Genomic DNA, 25,588 nt, shown 5'->3' with positions numbered 1-25,588 from the left:
TGATATATTTTTATTTTGCATACGTAGCAAATTCAATGCATAATTAGTTCATGTTTTATGCTTTGTGCCTTTCTTTGTGTTGAATTAGAAAAATAAAGTGAAATAATTAAAATCTTTGTGAATGAATCTAGAATGTGTCACTTAAGAGAATTAATACTTGACAGGCTTGGCTTTCTAGAAATAGAATGGAAAGAACAGTTGCTAACGTAAAAGCGAATAGAACACAAATCAAGTATAGGAATGAACATACTCTATGTTCAGTACATTAGACAAGAACCTTCTAAAGTGTCTAAACACCAATTTTTTTTTTTTTACAAATATAAAAAGAGTGACAATGTTTTGAAAGTTGCCCATACATGCTACAGAAAACTTTTAAAAATGTTCAACATTGGAAAAAATTAAGAAGATTTAAAAATACTATCACAGGGTGCGTAGCCCAATTTTTGAACAAAAAATAAGTACCTATTAAGCACTAAAAAAATATATATATATTCTTACATTCCTTAATTTTTAAAAAAAATATATGGATAATTCCGATTTGTGATTTGTCACACCAACTACATGTGCCAAATAGATTTTAAACTTGCAATTAAAAAAAAAAAAATTCTAGATGTTTGTCCAGGGGTGGCCACTACAAAGCCCCCACTATACTCTTTGGCTACTATTCGAGTATTTCCTTTTCTGTGATGTTTCTTTTAGTTTCTTGAGGGCCACTGCCCGGAAGTTGCCAAGACTTGGCGATTATTCTGCTACCGATCAGGATACCGAAATCTCCCCAAATATAGTTAGGATATGAGCACTGATAAAAATTATTTCTTCCTATTATTGAAAGTTCATGTATATATGAACTTTAAAAAATAGGAAGGAAATTTTTTCATTAGTGCGCATATCCTAATAATATTATTATTACGGTTGAATGAGTTGTGAAAACATTGGATAGAATAGTGTGAAAGAAATGCTTTTGGCATACTCAGGACGAAAGCCAACATGATAAAAATATATCATTTAGGAAAAGTAGGCATAAAACTTAAATCCAATGAAAAAAGCACCTTTAAAAAATGTAAATCGAAAATAAGCACCTTTAAGAACTGTCTAAACACGCTATGCACCATATATTACTAAAGGATATAGATTTGATGCTTAGACACAGAGGAAGGTTCTTGTATAGAGAACTATAATATGCCCATTTCTGTACTTATGTGCTACTGCTATACTTTCACATCGGCCTATGTAGCAAAGTATACCCTATCTTTTTAGATGCAAGTATATTTTATTTTAAAAGTAACAAGCTGATTGATAAATCTCACAAAAGATATAAATATGAACACTTAGTATTAAAAAAATACCAATTTCTCTTTTTTAAAAAAAATAAAAAATATAATAAATAAGATATTGAAACACTACTGATGATCTATACAAGAGTTAGATTGTATGTAAAACAAAATAAGAATGATTTGAGTGAAAATGCAAAACAAATGATTTGACATATTTTTTCAACTTCTTATCTCATTAGCTAAACACATGGTGATCATTGTTCTTTCATTTTCAATGAATGCAAGTCTAAAAGACCAGAGTACTTCACAAATGAACAAATTAAGACAAAATATTCTATCACATTGAATCATCCATTTTTAATGGCTGGTGGTAAATCACTAAAATAGAGATGTAACATTGCTTCATCTGCCGATGTTCTCAATGCTGGATTGCAAACTAGAAGTTTCTATCAAAAAATTATAATAAAAAGATCCATTAATACATATAAATAAGCCGAAAATCAAGGAAATAAAATTTAAGTTGGTGAATGAAATTTCAGTTCTACAGGTACTAGCCAGACTAAAATTTTTGCTAGCCACATTTTCATCAAAAATATGAGTAATATTTAAAATGTTAACAAATGCAGGGCTGATTGTGAGTCCAACTCAAAAATCCTGAAAATTTCTTGAGTAAAATCATTAATGACACATTTCAAAAATTTCATGTCTTTATAAATTTATATCATTGATATTTTCACAACATGAAATTCTAAATAAGTTATATGCAGCATAATTGAAATTAATAATTAATAAGCATACTTTGAAATTAGAAATTAATAAGCATACTTTTATCTCTAATCACATTTATTATTCTACCAGAAAAAATATTTACAAATGAAAGAGATGCCAAATATAAATTCTAGTTCTAATATTTTAAATAAAATATACAAGAATTTTTAAACATAAATGTGATTGATGATTCTTTGAAACTTCTGAACCTTGGATTTCCAAAAATTTCCGGAGCCAAAAACTATAAAAGAATGCAGAAACCAAAAAATGGAAACATATTTAAGTCAAAGAATTAGCAGAAAGAAAAGTAACTTAAAATAAGGTTCCTATAAGGTTTCAATATCCTCCACATATTATTAAAATAAGAAAAAATATTAAAAAATTTAAATAGAAATACCATTGGTCAATTGCAGCCCTAGTGTTAAACTCTGTCACTTTTAAGTCAAGCTGCTATTTACTCGCTACCTTTAATTATTCGGTCGCCGTGTAGCACAGTGTAGAAATTTTGCACAATGATTTATTGTAATATTATATGCAAGGTGTGAAATTATGCAATATATAGCAGACTGAAAATAACAAACATTTAAATATGAGCTGTGATGGATCAGGGGCAATGAGGCAAACCGGGTTCAAATCCCAGCAATGGCTGGTCGATACAAATTCTGCATCCGACCACAGTGCTCAGGGGTAGAAATTAAAAAAAAATTACTAGTCCATAGGACCAGTAACTAAAACATTTTACTAGTCCGCACAACTTTACTGGTCCGTCTACGCGTTCCTATTAGCTGCAAATAAAAAAAAAATATTAAAATTTTTGATTGAAAAAATCAAGATTTTTTTTTTTTTTTTTTTAAAATCATAAATTTTTGATTTAAAAAGCATTTTTTTTGATTAATATTAATTTCGTATAAAAAAAAAAAAAAAAAAAAAGTGAATAAGCCGATGTAACGCATGCGCAAAACAAGATTTAACTTCGCCTTCCTCAGGATCGCGCGCTAGCTTTATTTATTATTTTAAATGTTTTTTTTTTACGGAGATCTCGCACGCTAGTTTTTTTTTTTTAAAACGCAGATCGGCTGCGGCGGATGGTGGTCCGGCGGGCCACTGTTTATTATTTTATGCTGGTCCGACTCCGATTTTAGTGGTCACGGACCAACGTTAATTTCGAGCCTTGGTGCTGATGTAAAATATCTTCTATCGTAGATGGATCATGGCTTAAGAGTCCCTTTGCCTTCAAGCTAACCATGGGAGGTTTTTGCGTTTTCCTCTCCATACAACACAAGCGCGGGTTAGTTCCATCAAATTAATCTCCCACAAAGCCAAATTTCTCTCAATACTTGATCCAGGAGATTGCCTGTCTTCTGCATTGGGTTTAAAATTACAAGCCTATGGAGTTGAATATTAGTAGTCTTAAACCCAACGACTGGGTCGGCTGCTCAACGACGGTTTTAAAATAAAATTAAACATACATAATTGGTATAGTAAGCACTATTTACAGAAATAACTAGCAATGACGCTATGCCCTATGTTCTCACTTAAAGAAAAACCCTGAAAATTTTGTGTTATAAAATTTATACACTTAATACTTACTTGTAATAAGTCTTTTCCTTTAGAGTTAAGTTTTGGTACTACTTGAGAAAAACTAGCTGTTGGATGGTAAAGAGGAAAAGGCTGAAAAAAAAAATAGACATAAGCAATTAGAAACCACAAGCAAGAAATAAAATAGCCATAAAAAAAACTACTATAAGTTTTACCGACAGCTTCATTAGCTAACAGCAAGAACAATTCACATTGAAAAATATTAATTTTTTTGAGGTGCAAATTGTTAATGCTGTTCATCCAATGAATATTCTAAATATATGGAAAGAATTTTTTTTTAAAATTTAAAGTATATAAAAGAAAAACATTCGAACACTATTTCATAAAAATTTTCATGGAAAATATAGATGTTGAGAATTCGTTCAAATTAATAGTAAAGTAAGCAGACATACCTTATAATCAGGAAGTTGAGTCATTCCTGGCCAAGTTTCTTCCGTTGGTGTCCCCAAAAGTATGAAAACGTTAAAGAAAATAATAATAAATAAAATAAAAAATGAATTTAAAAAAACTTTAAATGCCTTTGAAATAAATATATCTTTTAAGTAAAACAAAATAAATGGGGTGTAATGTATCAGGCCATTTTGTGGTGCACCCTGGGTAATACTAAATCCATCAAAATTTGCATTGTGTGGAACTATTTCACTTCTACTGCTTTACAGTATTGAGATGTAAGACAATGGCCAATGACTTAGTGGCTAAATGCTTGCATTTGTATAAATAAATAAAGAAAATAAATATGACAAAATGTGTCAAGTAATTATTTTTGGAAAAAATTGCAGATAAAAAAAGGCGATAACATATTACTATTTCAAACCAAAGCACACAACCGTCTGAAACTCTTTAACCAAACTGTGTTTTGGTTTGAAATAGGAATATTTTTAAGTAAGTTTTTTCAATGATGTTTTCCTTTGCTTAGCTGTGAAGTTTATGCAATTTACTTTTGTATTTTGCACTTCTTTTCTCTTTTCTTGAACTTTTTACAAAACCTTTCGGGTACAGAGAGAGCAATTTTTAGACTTTTGTCATACTGTTTTGATTTAAGAGTTTTTGTGTTTCAATGACTTCTTACGACGTCAGCTTCGGTTGTCATTTTTATATTTTCATTGTTTTCTTTTTAACATTCTCTATCGTTCTAAATAACATTCTTTCTAACTTTTTGTATTTTACACAAATTAAAAACAGGTAAACAAGCAGATACATAAATTAAATTATAAGGAAATAAGAAGAGTTTGAAAAATATTTTGAGGGCAAAAAGGATACTTAAAAATGCGTTTTAACTGGTCATCAACATCACTTCCAGGAAACAATGGTCTACCAGCATTAGCAAGTTCTGAAATAACAATTTCTTTTTTTTAATTATGAAAGAAAGAAAAAGAAACCAATAAAATTAATAAGGAGGGAAGTTATAATTTTTTTTTAGTTCATTATATGAGATCCCTAACAGATATTTTTTAGAGAATAAAAGAACAAAATAAAAATTACAACAAGTTTTGAATACACAATACATACTTCATAAATAAAAACAATACATTGAATATTTTCAAAGTGACAGAAAAACTAAGTATCAGCTGAAAACAAAACAAACTGGTGAACCAACAGCAGTGGCTTTTAACCACTGTTCCTTGATGCCTTTTCATGGTTTTATGAACTTTAAAAAAGTGCTTCATCAAAAATTTCATTTTAAAAAACAATTTCGAAATGAAATCACATAAGATCACAAAATCCTATTAACTTGGCCGATATTGAAGCCCGTCTAAGCAGGCCTGGACGGTGAAATATCATAAAAACCCTCCATATACACAAGAAGATTACTACCAGGGGTCTGTCTAGGTTTTTTTGAAAGGTACCTATTTTGTGAAAATTTAGACATAATTTGTGAAAAATTAAAAATTATATTACAAAATCAATACAAAAACATGGTAAAAATATAGATTTATCGTTTCTTAAGGGATACAAAAATAAAATTTTAAGAAAAAGTATTTTGTGAAACTACCGTTTTTCCTACCGTTGTGAAACTACCGTTTTTGAAAGGTACCTATTTTGTGAAAATTTAGACATAATTTGTGAAAAATTAAAAATTATATTACAAAATCAATACAAAAACATGGTAAAAATATAGATTTATCGTTTCTTAAGGGATACAAAAATAAAATTTTAAGAAAAAGTATTTTGTGAAACTACCGTTTTTCCTAAAGTTGAATTTGTGAAACTACCGTTTCACCTAAAATTGAATTTGTGAAGGTACCGCTAAACGGTAGTAAATTCGGCCTGGACAGACCCCTGACTACTGATACTGACGTTGCATAACTTAAAAATATTCCTTTACTGTCACAATAAGACCCAGAAAACATGTAACCTTATGGTGGAATTTTCTTTCTATTGTGACTAAAATGTTTGTACTAAAAATCTTTTTGCAATTAAGCAAAAATATTGCAGTTTTAAACCTTTCATCCCAAAAGGATTAAAAATTATTTTTTAAAGAGTATTGTCACTTAAGTCCATAATGACGTCACTCTAGCGATAGGATTAAATTGCATTGTAAATTCAAGGCAAGGTGAACTGTTACTAAGCATACAAGACTTTGCAAAAAGAAACCTTATAATTACCTAGATTTAAGATTATTTTCACCTTGAGACTAGCTTTATTAATGAATTTTTTCAAGCTTGAAAACCCTTAGTCAACTTTGATTTAAGATTTTTTATATAGAAGGTTGTTTTAAAGTTAGAAGGTTGACATGTAAAATGCATTACAAACCTTATTAGGTTTACATTAAAAGGTTTTTGTTGAGTTAAAATAAACCTTATTTTGCTATCCAGATATCTGTCAAAAATTTTGTGAATTAGTTGTTCAAAATACTGCTAAAATCAAATAATAAATTACAGTAATTTCAAACTTTTAAAAGTTTATAAAACAAATTTAAATACACATATTTTGTAATATATGCATGAACAGCAATGTTCAGAATTGACTATTGGATAATTTCAAAAGATCTATTTTAAGCAAATCAGATTACCAGCAAAAATGCATCCAGCTGACCACATGTCAATTGACGTTGTATAAAGTTTTGCACCAAATAGAACATCTGGTGGTCGGTACCACAGTGTGACTACCTACAATACATAAAAAAAATTACAAAATGAATTTAAAAAAAAAATCATTTAGTTTAAATGTAAAAACAAAACGATTGTCCACATTTTATGCAATGAATGCTTCCTAAATTTAAAAGTAGTTTACAAGTGTGTTTCCTAAATTTAAAAGTAGTTTACAATTCTTTTTGATATATAAATTGCATTAAGACATCACATTATATTTATAACTTACAAACTAAAGACCAAAAAAGTTCAAGCCTTATGAAGAAATAAAATATTTAATCAGGCATGAAAGTGGAAAAAAATAAAAAAAAGCTTAACTTTTACAATGTAGACACTGGGAAGAGGTGGGGGGAGAGTGTTCTATGGAATACTGTGATATCAATAAGATATATAAAAACAGAAGTTCTAACTCTGCCATGAGACTTTTATTTCATATTAAAAGTGTCAGAAGCATTTAGACAGCTAAATCATTATTTCTTAAGAGCATACTAAAGGGAAAAAAATTGGCGCCAAGTACAACTATTGTTCGGACGGCTGGGGTTTCCGCAGTCGGGAGGGGGATCTGTATCAATTGGATCCCCTAAAAAATTACGTTTTTGGAACACTGTCAAGAGAACTATAATGCACGGATGCACAAACTCATTATGCGCCGCACCATAGAGGATAACCCCATATTGAATATCGGTGGCCAAAACAGCTTAGAACTCAACTAAGAACCTCATCCTCTTTGCTCTAAAAGTTGGGTTGTCAAGGCAACGGCACACCTGCCGAAGCTCCACCCATTTCCTTCTGATGATCATTCTTTCTCAAGAGGCTACTGCAGGGAAAAAAGATCACACCAAGTCCGGGTATCATTCGGGTGGCTTGAGTTTCCGCAGTTATGAGGAGCAATTACGTTTTCAGAACATTTTGGGGAATTTTAAACATTGGGAGGAAGAGGATTTCTGCTTTTTCGTAAAAGTCTTTCATCCCTGATTGAATTGAAAGAGAGAGAGAGAGAAAAAAAACACTTTATTACTTCAGCTGAATAACACCTGACAGGTATACCAAAAGCACGTGCCAGACCAAAATCTGCTAACTTCAGTTCTCCATTCTGAAACAGAGAGCAAAATACACCTGAGCTGTAAAAGTTATCAAACACTTATAGTAGAAAAACATTTTTGTTAAAACTTTGTTTAGGTTGTTACCTTATTAATGAGCAAATTTTGTGGTTTGAGATCTCTATGAAGAACATTATGACTGTGGCAGAAAGCTAATCCCCTCAAAAGTTGGTACATGAATGACTGTAAATCAGAAAGAAAAAAAAAAATCAACACTCATAAACCTTAATATTTATAAATTACAGAGTTAATAACTAGGGGTACCAGAATCAACAAAGTTCTAAGAAGGTAAGAATAATGTTAAGACTTTGGGAAAGAGTCTGGGACAGAGAATTTCTTGGGAAATGTAATTTTTAAAATTCCTTTAAATTAACAAAATTTCCCCCTTATTTGAGTTTCACCTAAATTCTGAATCTAAAAGAGAAAACAAAAGACAAATACACAAAAGTTGAAATAAATGTTTCTTTTAGAAGATTTAAAACAATTAATAAAACCAATTGTTTAGTTTTTATGCAAACACATGGATTAAAAAAAAAAAACTATCTTCAAATTAAAAATTTATTATTTCACATACAGAGGTAAAATATCAATAAAATAGGGATAATATTTACATGTTTCTATTTATTGCTAGCACAGAAAAAAAAGGAAAGATAAGAAAAGAATAAAGATAAGGAAAATGCAATCTGCCGCTCACACAGTGTGGGCACTCTATTCCTCCATAGCTGCCAACATGGATAGGAAAAAATCCACTAGATTTTATGAAATATAAATTTCATAACAATGCACTAAATATTTTTAGCAAAGGGAGTTCATAGTCATAAAAATAGAAAAACTGCAATATTTTTTCTGTTATGAATGACATTAAATGGGCTTGAAAAATAACGTATTATGTTTACTGAACATTTCGAATAGTAATAGGCATTTAATTCATCAAAGATAGTTAAAATATTTCTTTTTGATTAATTTAAAAAGGTAGTTTTGAATAAAAAATAAACTGAACATTTTAGAACAAAAACAGTTTTAAACTGATTTTTATAAATGAGGCTAGCTTTCAAAAATACACAAATACACTTATTTCAATATTCAAGCAAGCAAATATCTGAGTAAAAATTCTATTTCAATAGGGACTTTTTTAAAAGAAAACTAACTCAATTTTAAAGAATTTTTTAAAATGCTTAAAAACCAGAAAAATCAAGTAGTCTACTGGAAAATCCAGTAGAGTTGTCAGCTATGCTCCTCTGACCCTCAAACTGTAGCATTCCTGAACTGAATAGCGCTGAATACAAAGCTTAGGGAAACCACCGAAAGATATGTTAACTAAACTCAGCGGCGCGACAGCCCTAGAGGGCCAAGGCCTACTGTGCCCATCTCAGTTTTCTTGACCTTGGGCTCTGGGGTGCAGGAGCAGATGTTCTGGTCAGGTGGTCAGCCGAACGCAGAACCCCCAGTGTTTAGTTCCCAAGCATGCTTGGTACTAATTTATCGACCCACTGAAGGGATGAAAGACTGAGTCAACCTTGTCCGGCATGAGGATCGAAGCAGGGACCTGTGGCACAACAGCGCGAAGCGCTACCGCTCAGCCACCGGGCGTCAGATATGCTAACCATTAAGACAATATACTTTTCGCATATTTTACTATATAGTACTAGAAACAATTCTGTTAATTAAGAACAGGGTTACATTGATAACTTCATAAGAGTATATAATTTAACTAATTGAAATGACATCTAATTTAACTATTCGAAATAACACATAACTTTCAGAACTTAGGTGAAGTTGTAATTTTTCATAGGGAAAAAAAGGGCTGAAATTCGCAAAAAAAAGATGAAAGTAAGGAAAAGCAAATTAAAAATAGAATTACACACAATATATGGATTGAAACATGACAAAATAATAAAACATAAGCACATAAAAGAGTTGAAAAATTAATTCCTTCACTTTTATACATAATCAGGGGTTTGTCTAGGTTTCTTTGAAAGGTACCTAATTTGTGAAAATTTTGACATAATTTGTGAAAAATTAAAAATTATATTAAAAAGTCAACAGAAAAACATGGTAAAAATATAGATGTATCGTTTCTTAAAGGGTTACAAAAATAAAATTTTAAGAAAAAGTATTTTGTGAAACTACCATTTTTCCTAAAGTTGAATTTGTGAAACTACCGTCTTACCTAAAATTGAATTTGTGAAGGTACCGCTAAACGGTAGTAAATTCGGCCTGGACAGACCCCTGATAATGAATATTTATATTTAAATGAGTAGTATCTTGATACAAAACATTGTAAAATTATTGTCGCTTATGTTTTATTGTTCCGCCCAGTGCGATAGCCATGAACTATCTCAAATTTCAGTAAATTTCTTGGTCAGAGGAGGAGTTCACTAAACCTTTTAACCCGTTTACAATTTCATTATACTTTAGTGTGGTATCTTTAATTATTAATTTATCATTGAAAGGGTAGAAAAGCCTTCTTATTTGACAGAAATTGCAGCACTTCTGAATTATTTTCCATCATTTTGTTAGTGACCTATTTTAAATATTTCTACATTGAATTTTGAAGCCGCAGAAGCGTTCTCAATGCTATTAAAATTTAAGTGAAGTATTAAAAAACCGGAATTCTCAAATTCGAAATTATTTTCGCGCAAATAACAGCATTTTGAAAAATTCTGAGATTTCAGGAAATTTTTTTTATAATTTGCGGAAATCATAGCGAATTCTCGTGCAACGTCAAACTAGCAAATCTAATCATAAACAATTAATAATTTAGTAACTTATTAAAATGAAGATAGGGATGACAATGTGCTATATATGAAATAGCAATGCGAATAAAGCACAAAAAAATGGATATACTACAGTTTCAATTCTAAAGACAAGATCTAAAGACAAGTTCCATTTTTTTTTGTTATTGATGTTGTTTAGCTTTATTTATAGTTATCTTTTATGTACGAAAAAAAAAAGAGAGAGAAGATTAAATTATGATGCATTAGCATCAATATATAAAAATTTCCTTTAAAAAAAACACTAACATATTAGCAAATATTTGGGTTTTTCTTAATTGAAAACAGAAATGAGAATGTGCAGCAATGCTTTAGTGAAGTTACAGTTACACTTTTCTGAAAGAGTAGAGATAATTTTTCAGAATATTAATAAATCTTTAAAAATAGTATAAACAATATGGATAAATATACTAACTTTGACAACATCAGCATCTATTTCACCATTCAAACTGTCAAAATATTTTTTCAGATCTTGATCACAATGTTCAAAAACTAAGGTTAACTTTTTTTCACTGTGAAGTACATCATGTAATCTAAAACATAGTGCTATATTCAATTACAAAACTACAAATCAAGAAACAAATTATAAAATAAAAAACATTGAACATATTTAAACAAATTTTACATCAAATTATCTACAACAGCTTTCTTTTTGTGAAAAATTTACAACTTTATTAGATATTTTTCCACATACAATGGCCTTTCATACTGATATTTCAATTGAACACATGTGTCAAAATTATTAATCAAGACTTCAAACAAAACAATTTCGAATTTTCCTGTTATATTTTAGTATAAAATTGAGAGTCGTTTGAAAAAATTCTCATAAATATTATGGTTTGTAATATTCATTCAAGAGAAATTTAGCAGATGATCTATCAATTGACTATTTAAAAATTCTATGATATGATTACTAATCCAAATATATTCTTAAAATCTGATAAAAGAGATGAATCAATAATTGTGAGCCTCCTACAAGATTTTTTACTGCATTTCCTGGAAATAATAAATTACAGTATGACCCTTGAATTCTTCACTATAAAACTTAATAATTGAAAATTGTTAATTGGGTTTTCTTTTGTATGAAATGGCTCAGTTCCCAAAAAGTTTGAAAAAATGAATCCTGCGGGGATGGTTATTTTTCTGAACAATGCATGTAATTCGTGGATGGTCCTATAGGTTTAAACTATTAAATTTTGCAATTTTTATTAACATTATTAATAAAATCAAATTATGTTGGATAGAAAATTTTAATCCATCAAGTCTTAAAATCTATCATTTTAAAACTCACATCTGTATTCGTTGAAAATAACAAGCTCGGTAGACATAGTCCTAGCAGCAAAGGAAAAAAAAAATTATTTTAAATAAAAAAAATCTGTGACTGGTCCCAAATCAAGTTACCCTAGTTTTAATAAATATAATTATACAATTTTATGTATTCATGTAAATTAGCTCGATTTAACTTATGAACAAAGAAAGACTTTTTCAATTTATTATATTTTGAATGACACAAAGATTGTAAGAAAATAATAAATTTTTTTCTGCAGATGAATCACCTAATAAGCCAGACTTTTAATGAAAAGAAGAATTAGTCAATTAAATATTTTAAATTTTGAACACAAATAGGGCAAACTATTGACAAAAAAAAATTCAAACTTTTTTTTCCCCAATGCAGCAGGCGATATAGACATTATCCTAACGCCGTACAGAGATCAAAAGAAAAGAAAAATACAAATACAGAAAGATATGAAATATACAAAATACAAAACATCTAACACAAAAATTAAATCAAGAACTTAAGTTGAACAAAAGTTCTCTGGCCTCCCAGTATCGGGAGTAGATGCAGTTCTAAAAAAATTAAACTAGAGTACCATAATTCCATGAAGATACGCCACTGTGTTTATGATGTGAAACATTAAATTTGGATATGTTCGGCGTATCTAATAGGGCAGCCTATACAGTTTTTTTCCTTCACTACTTTAACTTGAAAACTATATTATGTTGAATTGATTCTTCAAAATTTCCCTATACCTCTTCATATTTTAACCTTCTGCAGAAATCTATTTTTATAATTTACGATTAATAATAATTTTAAGAATTATCAATGCAGGTGAAAAACAATTTGCAAGAATTGTAACAAAAAGACAACAGACACTCGGCAAATTTTTCAACAAAAAATAAGCACCTTTTATGCACTCAAATATTTTTAATCACTTTCCAAACAAAAAAATATCATAATTAGGATCTGCACAGTAATAAAAATTAGTATTTTTTTCGACCTTTTAAAGTTCTTTTTTTATAAACATAAAATCAATAAAATTTAAAAATATTTTCAAAAACTTTATGATCACGATAAAACAAATAGTTTCTGATAAATATTAAAGAGAAAATCATGAAATTTTTGTAATTCAGAACAATTGATACGGCAAAGAAAAAATCTGTTTTCAAAAAGATATTTTTTACAAACACCGAATAACACATGCACCGAATAACACACAAAATACATAAGGCATTGCAGACACACAAAAATCAGAGATATTAGTACAAAAAACAGAAAAATCAAGACAAATGATCTTTTATCAAGAATATCAATACAACTATGAACCCTGTAGGTCTAAAAAAATAAAAACAGTAAGATTTTTTTTTTCTTTCAATAGATTAGATTCTTATGCTTACCTAACAATATTTTTGTGCTTTAGCTCCTTCAGCAAGCATATTTCTCTCAATGCTGAACTTGGAACACCCTAAAAATATTATGCAAAATAATTAAAAATCCACAAGAAAAAAGAAGTAACTAAAAGATATTACCAATCCTTACACGCTCATATGTTTTCGTATCGTCAAGTTTTTGTTAATTGACAGTTTAAGCAACCATATTAAAAACCTCTTTTGAACACAATGTCAAAAACGCAAAATTTTTGTGCAGAACATAATTATGAGTATGCGTAATTATAAAACTTCAAGTTATCCATCTTTAACATTCTTTAATAATTTTGACATTAAACTCTTCTTTTTTTTTTGTTTTGATAAATAATATCAAAAATTTTGGCACAGAGAATAAGAATCTATTATATAAATGTTAATTGTCCGGAATATTTAATCTAAAACTATTTTAACATGCATTAAGAAATTTATTCCAATAATTGCACTAAACAATAAATGTACTATTATTGGAATAAATTTTGAACAACACTTGGATTGAATGCTTGTAAATATTAATAATCGATTTAAGCAAACATTTATATATTTCGTAAGTTACAATTAGTTTACATATCAATGAACATAGAATCATGATTTATAGATAATGTTTATGTAAAATGTGTTAATAACATAACTTTGCAGACATATGAACATCGTGTATAATATAAAATGCTTCCTTTATAATTTCCCATCTTCCTTTTCATGGGTGGTCGAAAATGGCAACTACTGGGAAAGGCTTAGCATCACAATTTCTTGTGCCAAAAAAATCGTTACAGCTCCATTTATAAGTTCTTAACTTATTCAATAAAAAAAGTTGGTGTTGCCATTTAAAATTTTGTCACTTTACCTATAACCATCAAAGCTTTTCCTGTATATAGCAGCATTAACAAAAAATATTGAGAATCAAAAAGAATTTTACAAGTTGAATTTTGGCTATTATTGGCGACCACTTTAGTTTTACATGAGCTAAAAAATCTGCCTAAATATTAACAAAAAAGAATTAAAACCAATATTTAAATTGATAAAAATTAACAGCTTATAGTCATTATCTGTAATATAAACTGAATAGTTATAGAATATATCAAATAATAATGATCTTAAAGTATAAATAGTTCCATGTTTTTTGAAAAGTAGTTAATGTTTTTTAATAATGTTAGCTGTATTTTTGATGCATGGTATATAATGTAAATCATTATTATAGCAGTACTTATAGTGCAATTATTGTGATTGATTTATACACAGCGATAAAACTAATAAAATGTCCTCAATGGCAGTTTTCAGAACCAAATGTGTTGTGTCGACATGTCTTTAATAAAGTTAACTAAGAAAATTTAAATGTAAAATTATTATGTAGAGAATACGTTATATTCACAATTATGATGAAATATGCTATTTTGTGACAAAAATACAGCTTCGAATTACAGTAATACAATTTCCAGCTTTAAGTTTCTAGTTTCGGACTGTATTTCGTCATAAAAATACAGACAAAAACTCAAAATCCCTTTACATTGATTGCAAGTTTAGGGGACCACTAATAATTTATTTAACAAATTTGTAAATACCTCTTACAACCGCGGAAAATAAATTTGCCTTTGGGACACACTTAAGTACTTTAAAAACCATTTCCGCTCAGGAATTTTTTTTCTATTAGCCAGCTAATTTACAAATACCTAAAACTCTATACAATTAAACAAAAAGCAAACTTTTTTAAAGGTTTTTGAATCATAATTAAGCTTGACAAATATGATGAAAAAGCCTGTTTTATTCTTAATTATAAATTAGATAGCTATTTTTGTATTACACACATAAAATATACATGCATATAATTCATTACCTCATCATCATCATCTAATCGAACTCTTTTCAAGGCCACTATTTCTTGAGTCTCCCTGTTTTTTGCTTTAAAAACAGTTCCATAAGTACCTATCAAAACAATAATTAAAATATTTGAACAAAAATCAATTTAATTCCTTAATTAAATTAATTTAATTTAAAGAGTGCAAAAGAGATATTCACAAAACGTATGCTGGAACTTATTTTAAAATCTCTTAACAGGGTTGCCACAGAAAAAAATTGAACAAAATAGTTGCTTTTAGTAGCCTAAAACATGAAAATAGTAGCCAAAATATAGGAAAATAGTTGCCTAGTTAAGAACAAAAATTCATCAAAAATATGACTAAAATTTTGTTAATGACTTAATTGTCATATACCATGATCCATTCAGTCAAGTTGGTGGCAAATATGATAATTTTTATATGAGCGTAAATGTTTATACATATGAAAAGTAATTACTCAAATTCGAAACTCATGCATCGTAATATCAGACTAATTTTTTTTCTTTTCTAAAAATCATGCTGAATTTCGTAGCAATAATCATTGAAAAACGATCGAGAAATGAAATAGACTTACAATGGAGTCTGTGCAGATTGAACAAATTAAAAAGTGAAGACTTAAATTTGCAATTCAAAATTTTAAAATTTTTTTATTTTATAAGGAAAAAAAAAAGTTCAGTGTGTTCAGAAACTATCTTGTGGAGTTCAGATTTTCCACTCAATTTAGGCTTAAAAAAAAAAACATTGCTAGGAGTTTAGAAAAGTCTCCCAATAGTTTAATTTTCCTGAAAATAGTTGCTTTTTTTTTTTTTTAAAGCTTTTTCAGGCAAAAAAAGTTGCCTTAGTCGCCTTATGCCGAAAATAGTTGCATTTTAGTCGCCTGTGGCAACCCTGTCTTAGTTTCATACAGAAAGCTTATAGAGCAGTGCATATGGAACATGTTTCGGAACATGTTTTTGATAACAAAATTCGATTAATAATACAAAACAAATAATAAAATTCGATAAATAAGGTTTGGCAAAAAATGTTGCTAAAATCATACACTTGGGTGACAAATATGTCACTTTAAAATTTACAAAATTGAAAAAAAAAATAATAATAATAATAATAATAACAAATTTGCATTGAATTTCCTACATTTAAAAAAAAAATTTTTGTACCAATTTTCCAGTTCTACGCATGGTATCAAATTCAAATGTATGGTATTCAAATATAATAACTGGAAGTGTCTGGTATAAAATGCTGAATTTTTAAATTTGCATGTTCTACTGTGCTTAGCATCTATTTACTGACAGCATAATTGTTCATCAATAAAATATTTTTTTGCTCCTTTAGAATTGAAATTTTTTAAAAATAATTTAAATAATTAATTTTTTAGAAATTTTTTTAACATATATTTTTTGTTAGAATTCATACTTCTAAAGTTTCAGTATTTTAATCTCTATGTTATATAATCGTATTTTACCTTTCATTCACATAATTTTAATAAATGTTTGGTATTCTGTCCTGATTTAAAATGTTGTTCTTTGTTGTAATCGGTGAGACTTTGGAAATCGCAGGCTAATAGGACGCAAGACTTCCGTATTCCTAGGCAGTGGTCAGAAATAGTGCATTACAAGTAGTGAAACAACTGTAGTCCCGACTTTTTGTTGTAGTTAGTAGTGTGCTACATTTTTTAAAAAGTAGCATAGCGAGCAATGGGATAACATTAAAACAGTAGTTTGCAGCGATTCCTTGCAATTACTTTTAATGTTAATTTATTAAAGAAACACTGCTCTAAAGCAACTAATTTTTCGCATTTGATGGGTACAAACGTTTGTAGGTCTGTCAATGGATGGAATAAAAACAGCCTTGCATTAACAGGGATTATGTATTTAGAATCATATGTAACTAAATATTTAAATTAGCTCTTATGGAAAATAGATAATTTAATCACTTTGGTCACACTTTTACATGCAGATGTACAATCATGAAAGTTTGATGTAATTTCAAAACAAGGAAACATATTATCGATGTACTTAATTTCTTAGAGGAAATAAATAAAAAAACAATAAAAAATTTCAAGTATTTCTTAAATTGAATATGCACTGTCTAGAAAATCTTAAAAAGTTAAAGGTTAAGCAAATAAATTCAAAATTTTTTTTTCTCAATTAATCCCTTACATTTATCGTAAGTTCGTCTCCTTAAAGTAGTAATAACTACAATTCTAAAGTAGTTTGTAATCACTACATTTAAAACCAAATAGTTGTAGTCAACTACATTTGTTACAAAGAAGTTGGAGTAAACTACAAAAATAATGTACTTTTTCCGATCATTTGCGGAAAAGTCCCTTTTAACTAAAAACGGATACCTATTTAAAAAATGAATTCCACAATTAGTCATATTCGAAATATTACTCATAATATCAACACACTCATGCTCTGTTAATAAAAGACCATACTCATCTGAAACATGAAGAAAATTATCATACATTACAAACAGCCAATCACCACACTCCTGTCTACTTGATGATTTTTGAAAAAATAAATAAAAATAGGGACAACTCTTTATTTAGAACAGCAAACCCTCACAGCAACAACATTGTTGAACATTTTTTAATGAATGAACCAATCAACATTTTGTAAAGTTAATTGGTTATTAAAAATAACAAGTGAATGATCATTATACTATTTTTACTTGGGATATTAGGAATGTATCGAGTGTCACTATTTTCCTAACATAGCATAAAGTTGAGCTAGGTTAAAAATTTGTATAAATTCTTGATATCCAAAGCGATAATTTATATTTTGATTCTAGCTTCTTTTTTTTTCCCCAGCAAATGACAAAACAACTCCTTCTGCACAAGTTTTTGCAAATGAATCAACCTGCAAAATTTAAAACTCGCAGAATTTAACCATACCTTGAAAAAAAAAATTATTTCACTTACGATAAAATTGAAAATGCAATGAACAAACAAAACTAAGCAAAATAGGAAATAAACATCTTATAAATACTAACGTTTAGTTATGAATTAGTACTAATTTACAAGTGTAAATCTTAACAAGCACATTCATTTATATTTTTTACCTTCTCCGATTTTTTCCAGTTTTTCATATTTTTGCATTATAACATGAGAAAATTTATAAAATTATATTTAAATTTAATTGCACATTAATCCGTTGACTTAAACATATTGTTGCCAAATTACAAAAATTTCATAATAAATAAACACCATTTCTTAATTTTCGATAACGATTACTTTTTTATTCCTGATGAAAATAATATCTAATTTTAATATAAATAAATATATAATTTCATAAAGGAACGATAAAAAAATTTTGAAAAAATGTATCAGGCAAGAAAATTTAAAAACTTTTGGATTTAAATAGCAAAAAATGTTTCTCTTCGAAAAATCTAAATGTAGTCACTAAGCGATAAATAAAAAAAATGATTTCAGGGACTGACATAGAGACAGAAATTTTCTTTAAAAATCAACTTTTAATTTGAGGAAATAATGCTAGAAAGTTTTAACTTATATAAATTAACAAAAAAATTGCACGTACAGTTAAATTTTTGGACAGTCTCTTGTAGCCAATCATAGCTCTTCATTCAAGTTCGTATTATTTTAATCATATCGATATCAGGAATTATTTTAGTGTTAATCGATTCGAAAGCGGGATTTCATTTGTTGTTGTTGACGGTAATGTTATGTTATCGGCTATCGACTTGTATTTTATGCTTAATTTTGTGTATGTATTAAAAATCCACTTGCATTTTATATTTCTTAGCAACTTAATTTACCTGGCTGAGGGCATTTTATTAGTTTTTCGACCACCAAAAGGTTAATTGTAACTCCCTTTATGGTGTCGCGCATTTACGTTTATCCCCTTCCCAGAATGCAACACCTAAGCCTAAAGTTCCTGTCGTAATTTGAAATGATACTGGTTGGTATCATAAAAGCGGTTGGTACTAATTATGTCCAACTTGAGATTCATATTTACGTAATCTAAAATAAGTGTAGCTGGCATAACATTATTAATATCTATGTTTATATCTTAGAAAATGTTTTAATATATAAAATACATACACTTGTAAATTTAATTTATTAGCATGATAAAATGTTCCATGCATTAATGATTTTATACATATAAGTTTAATTAATTTAATATTTTATTTAGGACTTCCTTGATTTTAATTCACATTGCTTGATTCATGTAATTGATTCTAATTTGCTTTATTTAAATTTCAATTCTGTTTACTGTTAGGGCTCGTTTTTATTAGATTACCAAAAGAACAAATTTTTAAAACCCTACATTAGTATTATAATAATAACTGTATAAGGGATAATCTTAGATTAGCTTGTGTTTATATTGCAAGTTTGTTTTTAATTTAAGGAAACTAAGGGCATCAGGTTATATTTTTAAAATGTTTTCAACTTTGTTCTTAGAAGCTGATTTTGGTTGGTTGGTTGGTTGGTTGGTGTCGTATCCTCTGTAGAATCATATTTCATGGTGTGCTTGAATAGTTTTTGTTATTTCTATGGCATTAAAAGAATACAAATCCTCTTCTGTGGGGTAGTTTAAGAGGTGAAGGCCTGCAGCGACTGCAGGGCAGGGAAGTCCAACCTCTTCGTAGGCTCTGGCAACCCCCCTCCTCATGATGTTTAGAAGCTGATTTTATTTCATTTATTTATTTTTAACTAGTTGCTCTGTCTCTAGCCAAGTCCTGCTGTCTCAAGCTTATCATTATCATGTAATTGACTAGTAGTAAAATTGCATTCTGTATAATTAATTTTCAGTGAATTTTTATTCTATAACTAATTTAAATATATTTTTAAATGTTAAGCTGATCAATTTCTTTTTTTTTGAGAGAGATCTGAAAATTATTCTACTTCATTTAAGTCAGTTATATTAATGCATACAGGGTTGTGAATTTTTTTTTTTTCAAAAAGGATTAGGAATATGCCTATCCTGATATGTTTTGCCTTGCCAAAAAGCACAATAATTGCCAATTTGCCAAAAATTTTGAATTTGCTGTTAAAAAAAAAAATGTATAGGGTTGGCTAAGGGTAGCTACATAGTATACCCTTCAAGTTGGTCTCCTTCTGTGATTATTATTATTTTTTTTTTTAGTTTCTCATGGGCCCTTCCATGTAAGTTATCTAGACTTACCGATTATTCTGCCACAGATAACAATATGGAAATCTTCTCAATTAATTTTTTTAATTAAACGGGACTAAACCATTAAAAAGTATTTCCAAGATATTTTTTTTTAACAATTAATGCTTTAAATTAAAAGTAAAAAAATACACTTTTGTTTCATAAATATGCGAATATGATAACGCAGTACAGTATAATGACTGAAGGTTGCCACCTTCAGTCATTATACTGTAGTGCTACTGGTAACTAAGCTTCTTTCTAATGTTATTTACTTCTATCTAAATGTTATTTTAGCAGTGCCAATAAAAAGTTTCCCCTTTGATAGTCAGTAAATATAAAAATATCATATTTTAGCATTCTTAACATTAATCTCACTGTTTTACAGTATAAAATTTTTAGCATTAATGTTAAGATTTTTTTTTTATTATGAATTTTAATATAAAAGAAGTATGAGATATTTAAGATTGTATTTTTTCTATTGAATAATATTTTAAATAAATAGAATGATCAGGAGTCTGTTATGGGCAAATTTATTACCATTTAGCGGTACCTTCACAAGTTTAACTTTACAAATCACAAATTTAACTTTTGGAAAAACGGAAGTTTCAGAAAATAATTTTAAACTGTTCTCATAGTGAAAATAACTTAAGTTGACATTTTACTATGGACAATGATTTTTATGGATTTTGAAATTTGGATTCAATTATTAGCAAATTTGTTTTGAATATAGAGAAAAATATATAGAAATTTACCAGTTAAATAATTTTTATTAGTAGTGGCAGTTTTTGAAAATATTTTCTTTCTTTGCCTTATGTGTTGATTTTTTAATATATAGTTAATTTTCTCAAATTATGTCTAAATTTTCACAGAATAGGTACCTCTTCAAAAAACCTAGACAGACCTATGATGATGAAAAGGAATTAAATTCATAAATGGGCCACATAAATATGGACTAATAAAATTGTAATGGCATGTTTTAGTAATAAAAATTAGAAAATAAGAAATAAATTGCTCTTTTTATTATTTATTTTAACATAGTGGAGCAATAAATATAATATAACAATGTTCTTATTGATGTAGTGCAGTATTAAGTTATAAATTTTTTTTTAATATCTTAATTCATTTTTATCTAAAAAAGTGACAGGCAACTAAGAAAACCCCTTTGCAGTGCAAAGGCCAAGGTGCAAAGTTTGCACCTTGGTAGTTGGCCCAAACAGTTATCAATATTTCAATGTCTCTTCTGGTCTTTTAGATCAAAATTTTTTTCTCTAAAATTATTTTTCATGCTAGCTTAAAGTTTTTTGCATTTTCCTTTATGTCGTATCTCTTTCAGCTAGAAATGAATCATTATTGTGTATTGCTATATTTTGTAAGCTTATAATTAACAATTTTTGCAGGCTAACTGCTAGAGCTCCTATGTAACAAACATCTGCAATGTAATAATTACTTTGGTAAGTGATTCGTTTATTTCCTTGATACCAGTTTCTATTTTATTGTTTCTAGTTTCTGTTATTGTTTTAAATTTAACTTTGTAATATTTCATTTTAAGTGAGATTGTGTGAATATTTGGTAATTGTTAAAATAGTGTAAATTAGTCAAATTATTTAAATTTGAATATTATTTATTTTTCTCTTTGGTTTAATCTTTATCTTACTCCATACTAAATATTTAATAGTTAATTTTTTCTATTTTTTAATTTCTGTTTTCTGCAAATCTTCAAATTAAATGACATCCTTAGTTTAAGTTTAAGTAAGTCATTTTTTAATGAACTTGCATGTTGCTTTATATCAATTACAAATTATGCAGTTCTAAATTATTGATAAATTTTGAAAATTCAGTGTGCTCTCGTACAATCAAAACCCTGCAGTACCAGTCATTACTACCAATGTTGGCGAGAGAGAAAAAATTAGAAGAAGAGTTGTAGATGCACAACAAATCTGTTCCGCTGTGTCTACATACGCCTACATGCTTACGCATTCGACACACAAAATTTGCCTCGAAATTTCGAAGCTCTAGTTTATATTTCGCTCAGTTTCTTTCCAGAAATTCAACAAAATATGTAAATTTTCTTAACTTTGACTCTAGTGTCGCTATTTTGACTTAAAGTGCCGAAAATGGAAACTTGAAAAATATATATGAAAATTAAAAACTCCGTTAAGAATTTGCAAATTAATTGGGATATAGTAAAAAGTAACTGTTGACAAAATTTTTTCAGTTATTTTGGAAATAAGTTTTTTATTATGTCATTAATTTATTGACAGGGGTCTGTCCAGGCCGAATTTACTACCGTTTAGCGGTACCTTCACAAATTCAACTTTAGGTAAAACGGTAGTTTCACAAATTCAATTTTAGGAAAAACGGTTGTTTCACAAGATACTTTTTCTTAAAAAATTTTTTTGTATCCCTTAAAAAACGATAAAACCATATTTTTGTGTTGATTTTTTAATATAATTTTTAATTTTTCACAAATTATGTCTAAATTTTCACAAAATAGGTACCTTTCAGAAAAACCTAGACAGAACCCTGATTGATTTATTTCATATTTATTGTCATATTTGTTTTGTAAAGTTGAACTTCCAACTCTTAAATAATAAATTTATTATTTAATTCAGTTGAAAATATTTATGTTTTAACTACATTGTTAATTTTGTGTTCATAGGTCTTACATTCAATATACATACCAGTCAATTTCTTCTGTTGAAAACTTTCATAAAACTTTTAAGATGGCAAAGACAATTGGTGAGTGCTTTGTTTTCTCTCAAAATACTGTGTAAAGTAATGTTATAAATAAATTATTTGAAGAATTTCTATAGATCTGAAAATTTTTCTTTTAAGTTCAAATTTTCACTGTATTTTCTTTAAGGAATGTATTTTAATGTTAATATTTTAATCAAAGTTAACTGTTTGTTTTACTATGTAATAGCTAAATACTCATTCTATAATCTATAGCTAAATACTCATCTGCACTGTATTGTGAATAATCAATCTATTATTATTTATCTTCTCTGTACAATTTTATGCAAAACTAAAGTAACCAGTATTTTATGATCATAATTTTATCGGTATTGATAGGTATAAATTATGTAGTTGTATTTTTTAGGTATTGACAGGTATGATATAAAAAGTCATAGTTCCTATTTTCCTTATAACAAATATTTTGTTTTGAATTTTATATGTTTATCTTGATATTCCTGCTTTATGTTTTTGTTCAGAACATCCAAGCTTTTACATATACTATTCTCAGGGTGCATAGCATCTTTTAAAAGTTGTTTGTTTTTGATTTTCGTCTTTTAAAAGCACTCAAAGGTGCTCTTTTTCATTGAGTGTTTTTGAAAAGTGCTTAATTTTCCTTTTTCTGAAATGAGATTTTTTTCTTTACCATGTCGATTTTTGTCATGAATTAGGCAAAAAGTGAGGATTTCACATTGTTCTATTCAACGTTTTGACAATTCATTCAACCACATTCCATTTCAGTATGCTGACAGTCTGTAGCGTATGAAAGTACCAATTATTCTACATGTTTGATGAAATACCTGCGGGTCTGCTCCGAGCTTACTTTTACCTGTACTGAGCTTACTTTTCCTGAAATCGAAACAGAATCTCTCGATTTTTTTTTGTTGCTTTTCACGGGGTACCAACTAAACATTGCCAATTTTTCCGCCTAATAGAAGGAAATTTTATTTCTCATGTTAATTTCATTGTTGACAAATTACGTCTTTTGTCAAATTCACTCTTTTTTTGCGTCATGCCATTCATGTTGACCAATTTCGCCCGTTATTAAAATACACGATAAAAAAGTAAGTAAATAAACAAACTTGTACAAAATCGGAAAACGAACTTATAACCGATTCTGTGCATCTCATAATATAGTTCTACATTATAATGAACAGGAATGAATTGGGACTAACTAAAACTGCTGTATAAATGTAAACATTGTATAAGCGATGCTCTACTGTACTTGTTTTTAGCAAATACAATAACCTGAGCCGTAGCGTTTTAAAGAGTGCTTCTTTTCAGTTTTTGTTTTTTAAAATCCCTTAAAGGTGCTTTTTTTGTTTTTAAAAAGTGCTTAATTTTCCCTTTCTGTAAACAGGGTTGGCTTTTTGCCGGCAGAAACTGGTTTTTGCCATGCCAGTGGCAGAAACTGGTTGTAACCGGCAAAATATGGCAGAAGCTAAAAAAAACTTCTATATTAGTTCAGGTAATTGCTTAATGACATTTTGTTTAAGTAAACTGAAAGATGTAACTGTAACAAACTTTTTAATTCATTGTTTGTAAATATCTATTATTTTGTTTATATTAAATATAAAGAGTGTAGTGCAGTATATCAAATATTTATATTAAATAAAGAATAAAGTAATGTAATAATAAATATAAATACTAAATTTTAGTTTATTATATTAAACTCTGAAATTCAGTAATTATTATCATTTAACTCTTAATGTAACTGAAATAGAGCTACTTTCAAATAGTTTTTTTCTTTTCAAGACATAATTTGCATGGCAACAATCCATTTATTATAACAGTAACAGTTTTAATCTTTGCTGTATGTAAGAGGCAGTGTTTTCATCGCAGAAAAAAAAAAAAAAAATGGGTGAGAAATTCTCACCCTTTCTCAAAAACAGGGTGAGATTTCAAAAAGTTATGTGAGATATCTAAAAAACAAAAAAACGCATAGAGACTTGAAAAAAAAATCATTTCTTTAATTATAATACATTTTTAACATCTTCTAGTTTTTAAAGCATTGTATGTATGTCAATCTCAGTACTTAACTTTTATGTCATTTTCTGAATTTCTGCCATGCCAGTTTTAACCGGTTTCTACCAGTGGTTTTAACCACCTCGGCAGAAACTTGCCAACCTTGTCTGTAGAGGAGATTTTTTTTTTTACCTTGTTGATTTTTGTCGTGTATTATGGAAAAGCATGCTTTTCACTTTGTTCTATTCAACGTTTTCTCAATTCATTCAAGCACTATCCGTTTCGTCGTACCTTTAGTCCATAGTGTATGAAAGCACCCATCATTTTATAGGTTTGATGAAGTACTTGGGAGTCCACATGTGCGTCTACTGAGCAGGGTTCGGTGAGATCATTGCACTCTCAAGTGCAACTCTGTTGCATTTTGCAATATATTCTCTATTTCAGACTTCATTTTCCACCCTCTTAAATCTAACCGAAAAAACTCTTGATCATTTTTTAATGGATAATATATTCAAGAAAAGAGTCCTTTGTCAGAAACTAGTTATTTTATCATGATCCTGTAAAGTCCTTGAAAATTATTTTGCATTTTGTTAATGTACATAGTGCTTAAAAA

General features: G+C 28.4%; 2 protein-coding genes across 6 annotated transcripts in view; one reads left to right on the top strand and one right to left on the bottom strand.

The window, feature by feature from the left end:
• Nucleotides 1–1,414: 1,414 nt before the first annotated feature.
• Cdk5 (Cyclin-dependent kinase 5) lies at nt 1,415–18,364 on the bottom strand. The gene is made up of 11 exons (XM_016067091.4): nt 18,206–18,364; nt 15,142–15,230; nt 13,284–13,351; nt 11,023–11,140; nt 7,921–8,016; nt 7,752–7,826; nt 6,655–6,751; nt 4,902–4,971; nt 4,034–4,094; nt 3,633–3,713; nt 1,415–1,720 (listed from the first exon to the last, which is right to left on the bottom strand). The coding sequence occupies exons 1-11, from the start codon at nt 18,240–18,242 to the stop codon at nt 1,622–1,624; spliced, it is 891 nt and encodes a 296-aa protein (XP_015922577.1). The 5' UTR covers nt 18,243–18,364; the 3' UTR covers nt 1,415–1,621.
• A 360-nt stretch (nt 18,365–18,724) lies between these two features.
• Nucleotides 18,725–25,588, top strand: part of LOC107451096 (uncharacterized) — a 44,814-nt gene continuing 37,950 nt past the window's right edge. The window contains exons 1-3 of one of the 5 annotated variants that reach the window (XM_016067083.4): nt 18,725–18,818; nt 21,675–21,728; nt 22,937–23,016. In XM_016067083.4, the coding sequence (XP_015922569.1) occupies nt 23,001–23,016 (16 nt within the window). In that variant the 5' untranslated portion in view covers nt 18,725–18,818; nt 21,675–21,728; nt 22,937–23,000. Of the gene's footprint in view, nt 19,333–21,674; nt 21,729–22,936; nt 23,017–25,588 lie in introns of all 5 variants that reach the window. The other 4 variants (XM_016067081.3, XM_016067084.4, XM_016067086.4 and 1 more) reach the window with 4 other exon arrangements.

The sequence above is a fragment of the Parasteatoda tepidariorum genome, chromosome 8 (genome assembly GCF_982258835.1).
Source record: "Parasteatoda tepidariorum strain Cologne lab strain chromosome 8, Ptep-v5.0, whole genome shotgun sequence".
NCBI classification, from domain to species: Eukaryota; Metazoa; Arthropoda; class Arachnida; order Araneae; family Theridiidae; genus Parasteatoda; species Parasteatoda tepidariorum.
The sequence above is the reverse complement of the archived record's forward strand: the minus strand, read 5'-3'. Positions and strand labels throughout refer to the sequence as shown.

Bases quoted from the DNA above. Each gene is read 5' to 3' on its own strand.
- Cdk5 (XM_016067091.4), bottom strand. From the start codon at position 18,242: ATGCAAAAATATGAAAAACTGGAAAAAATCGGAGAAG. The intron at 13,352-15,141 runs GTAATGAATTAT...TAATATTTTTAG, and splicing joins GATTAGATGATGATGATGAG to GGTGTTCCAAGTTCAGCATT. The intron at 8,017-11,022 runs GTTAGTATATTT...TCTGATTTACAG, and splicing joins TAGATGCTGATGTTGTCAAA to TCATTCATGTACCAACTTTT.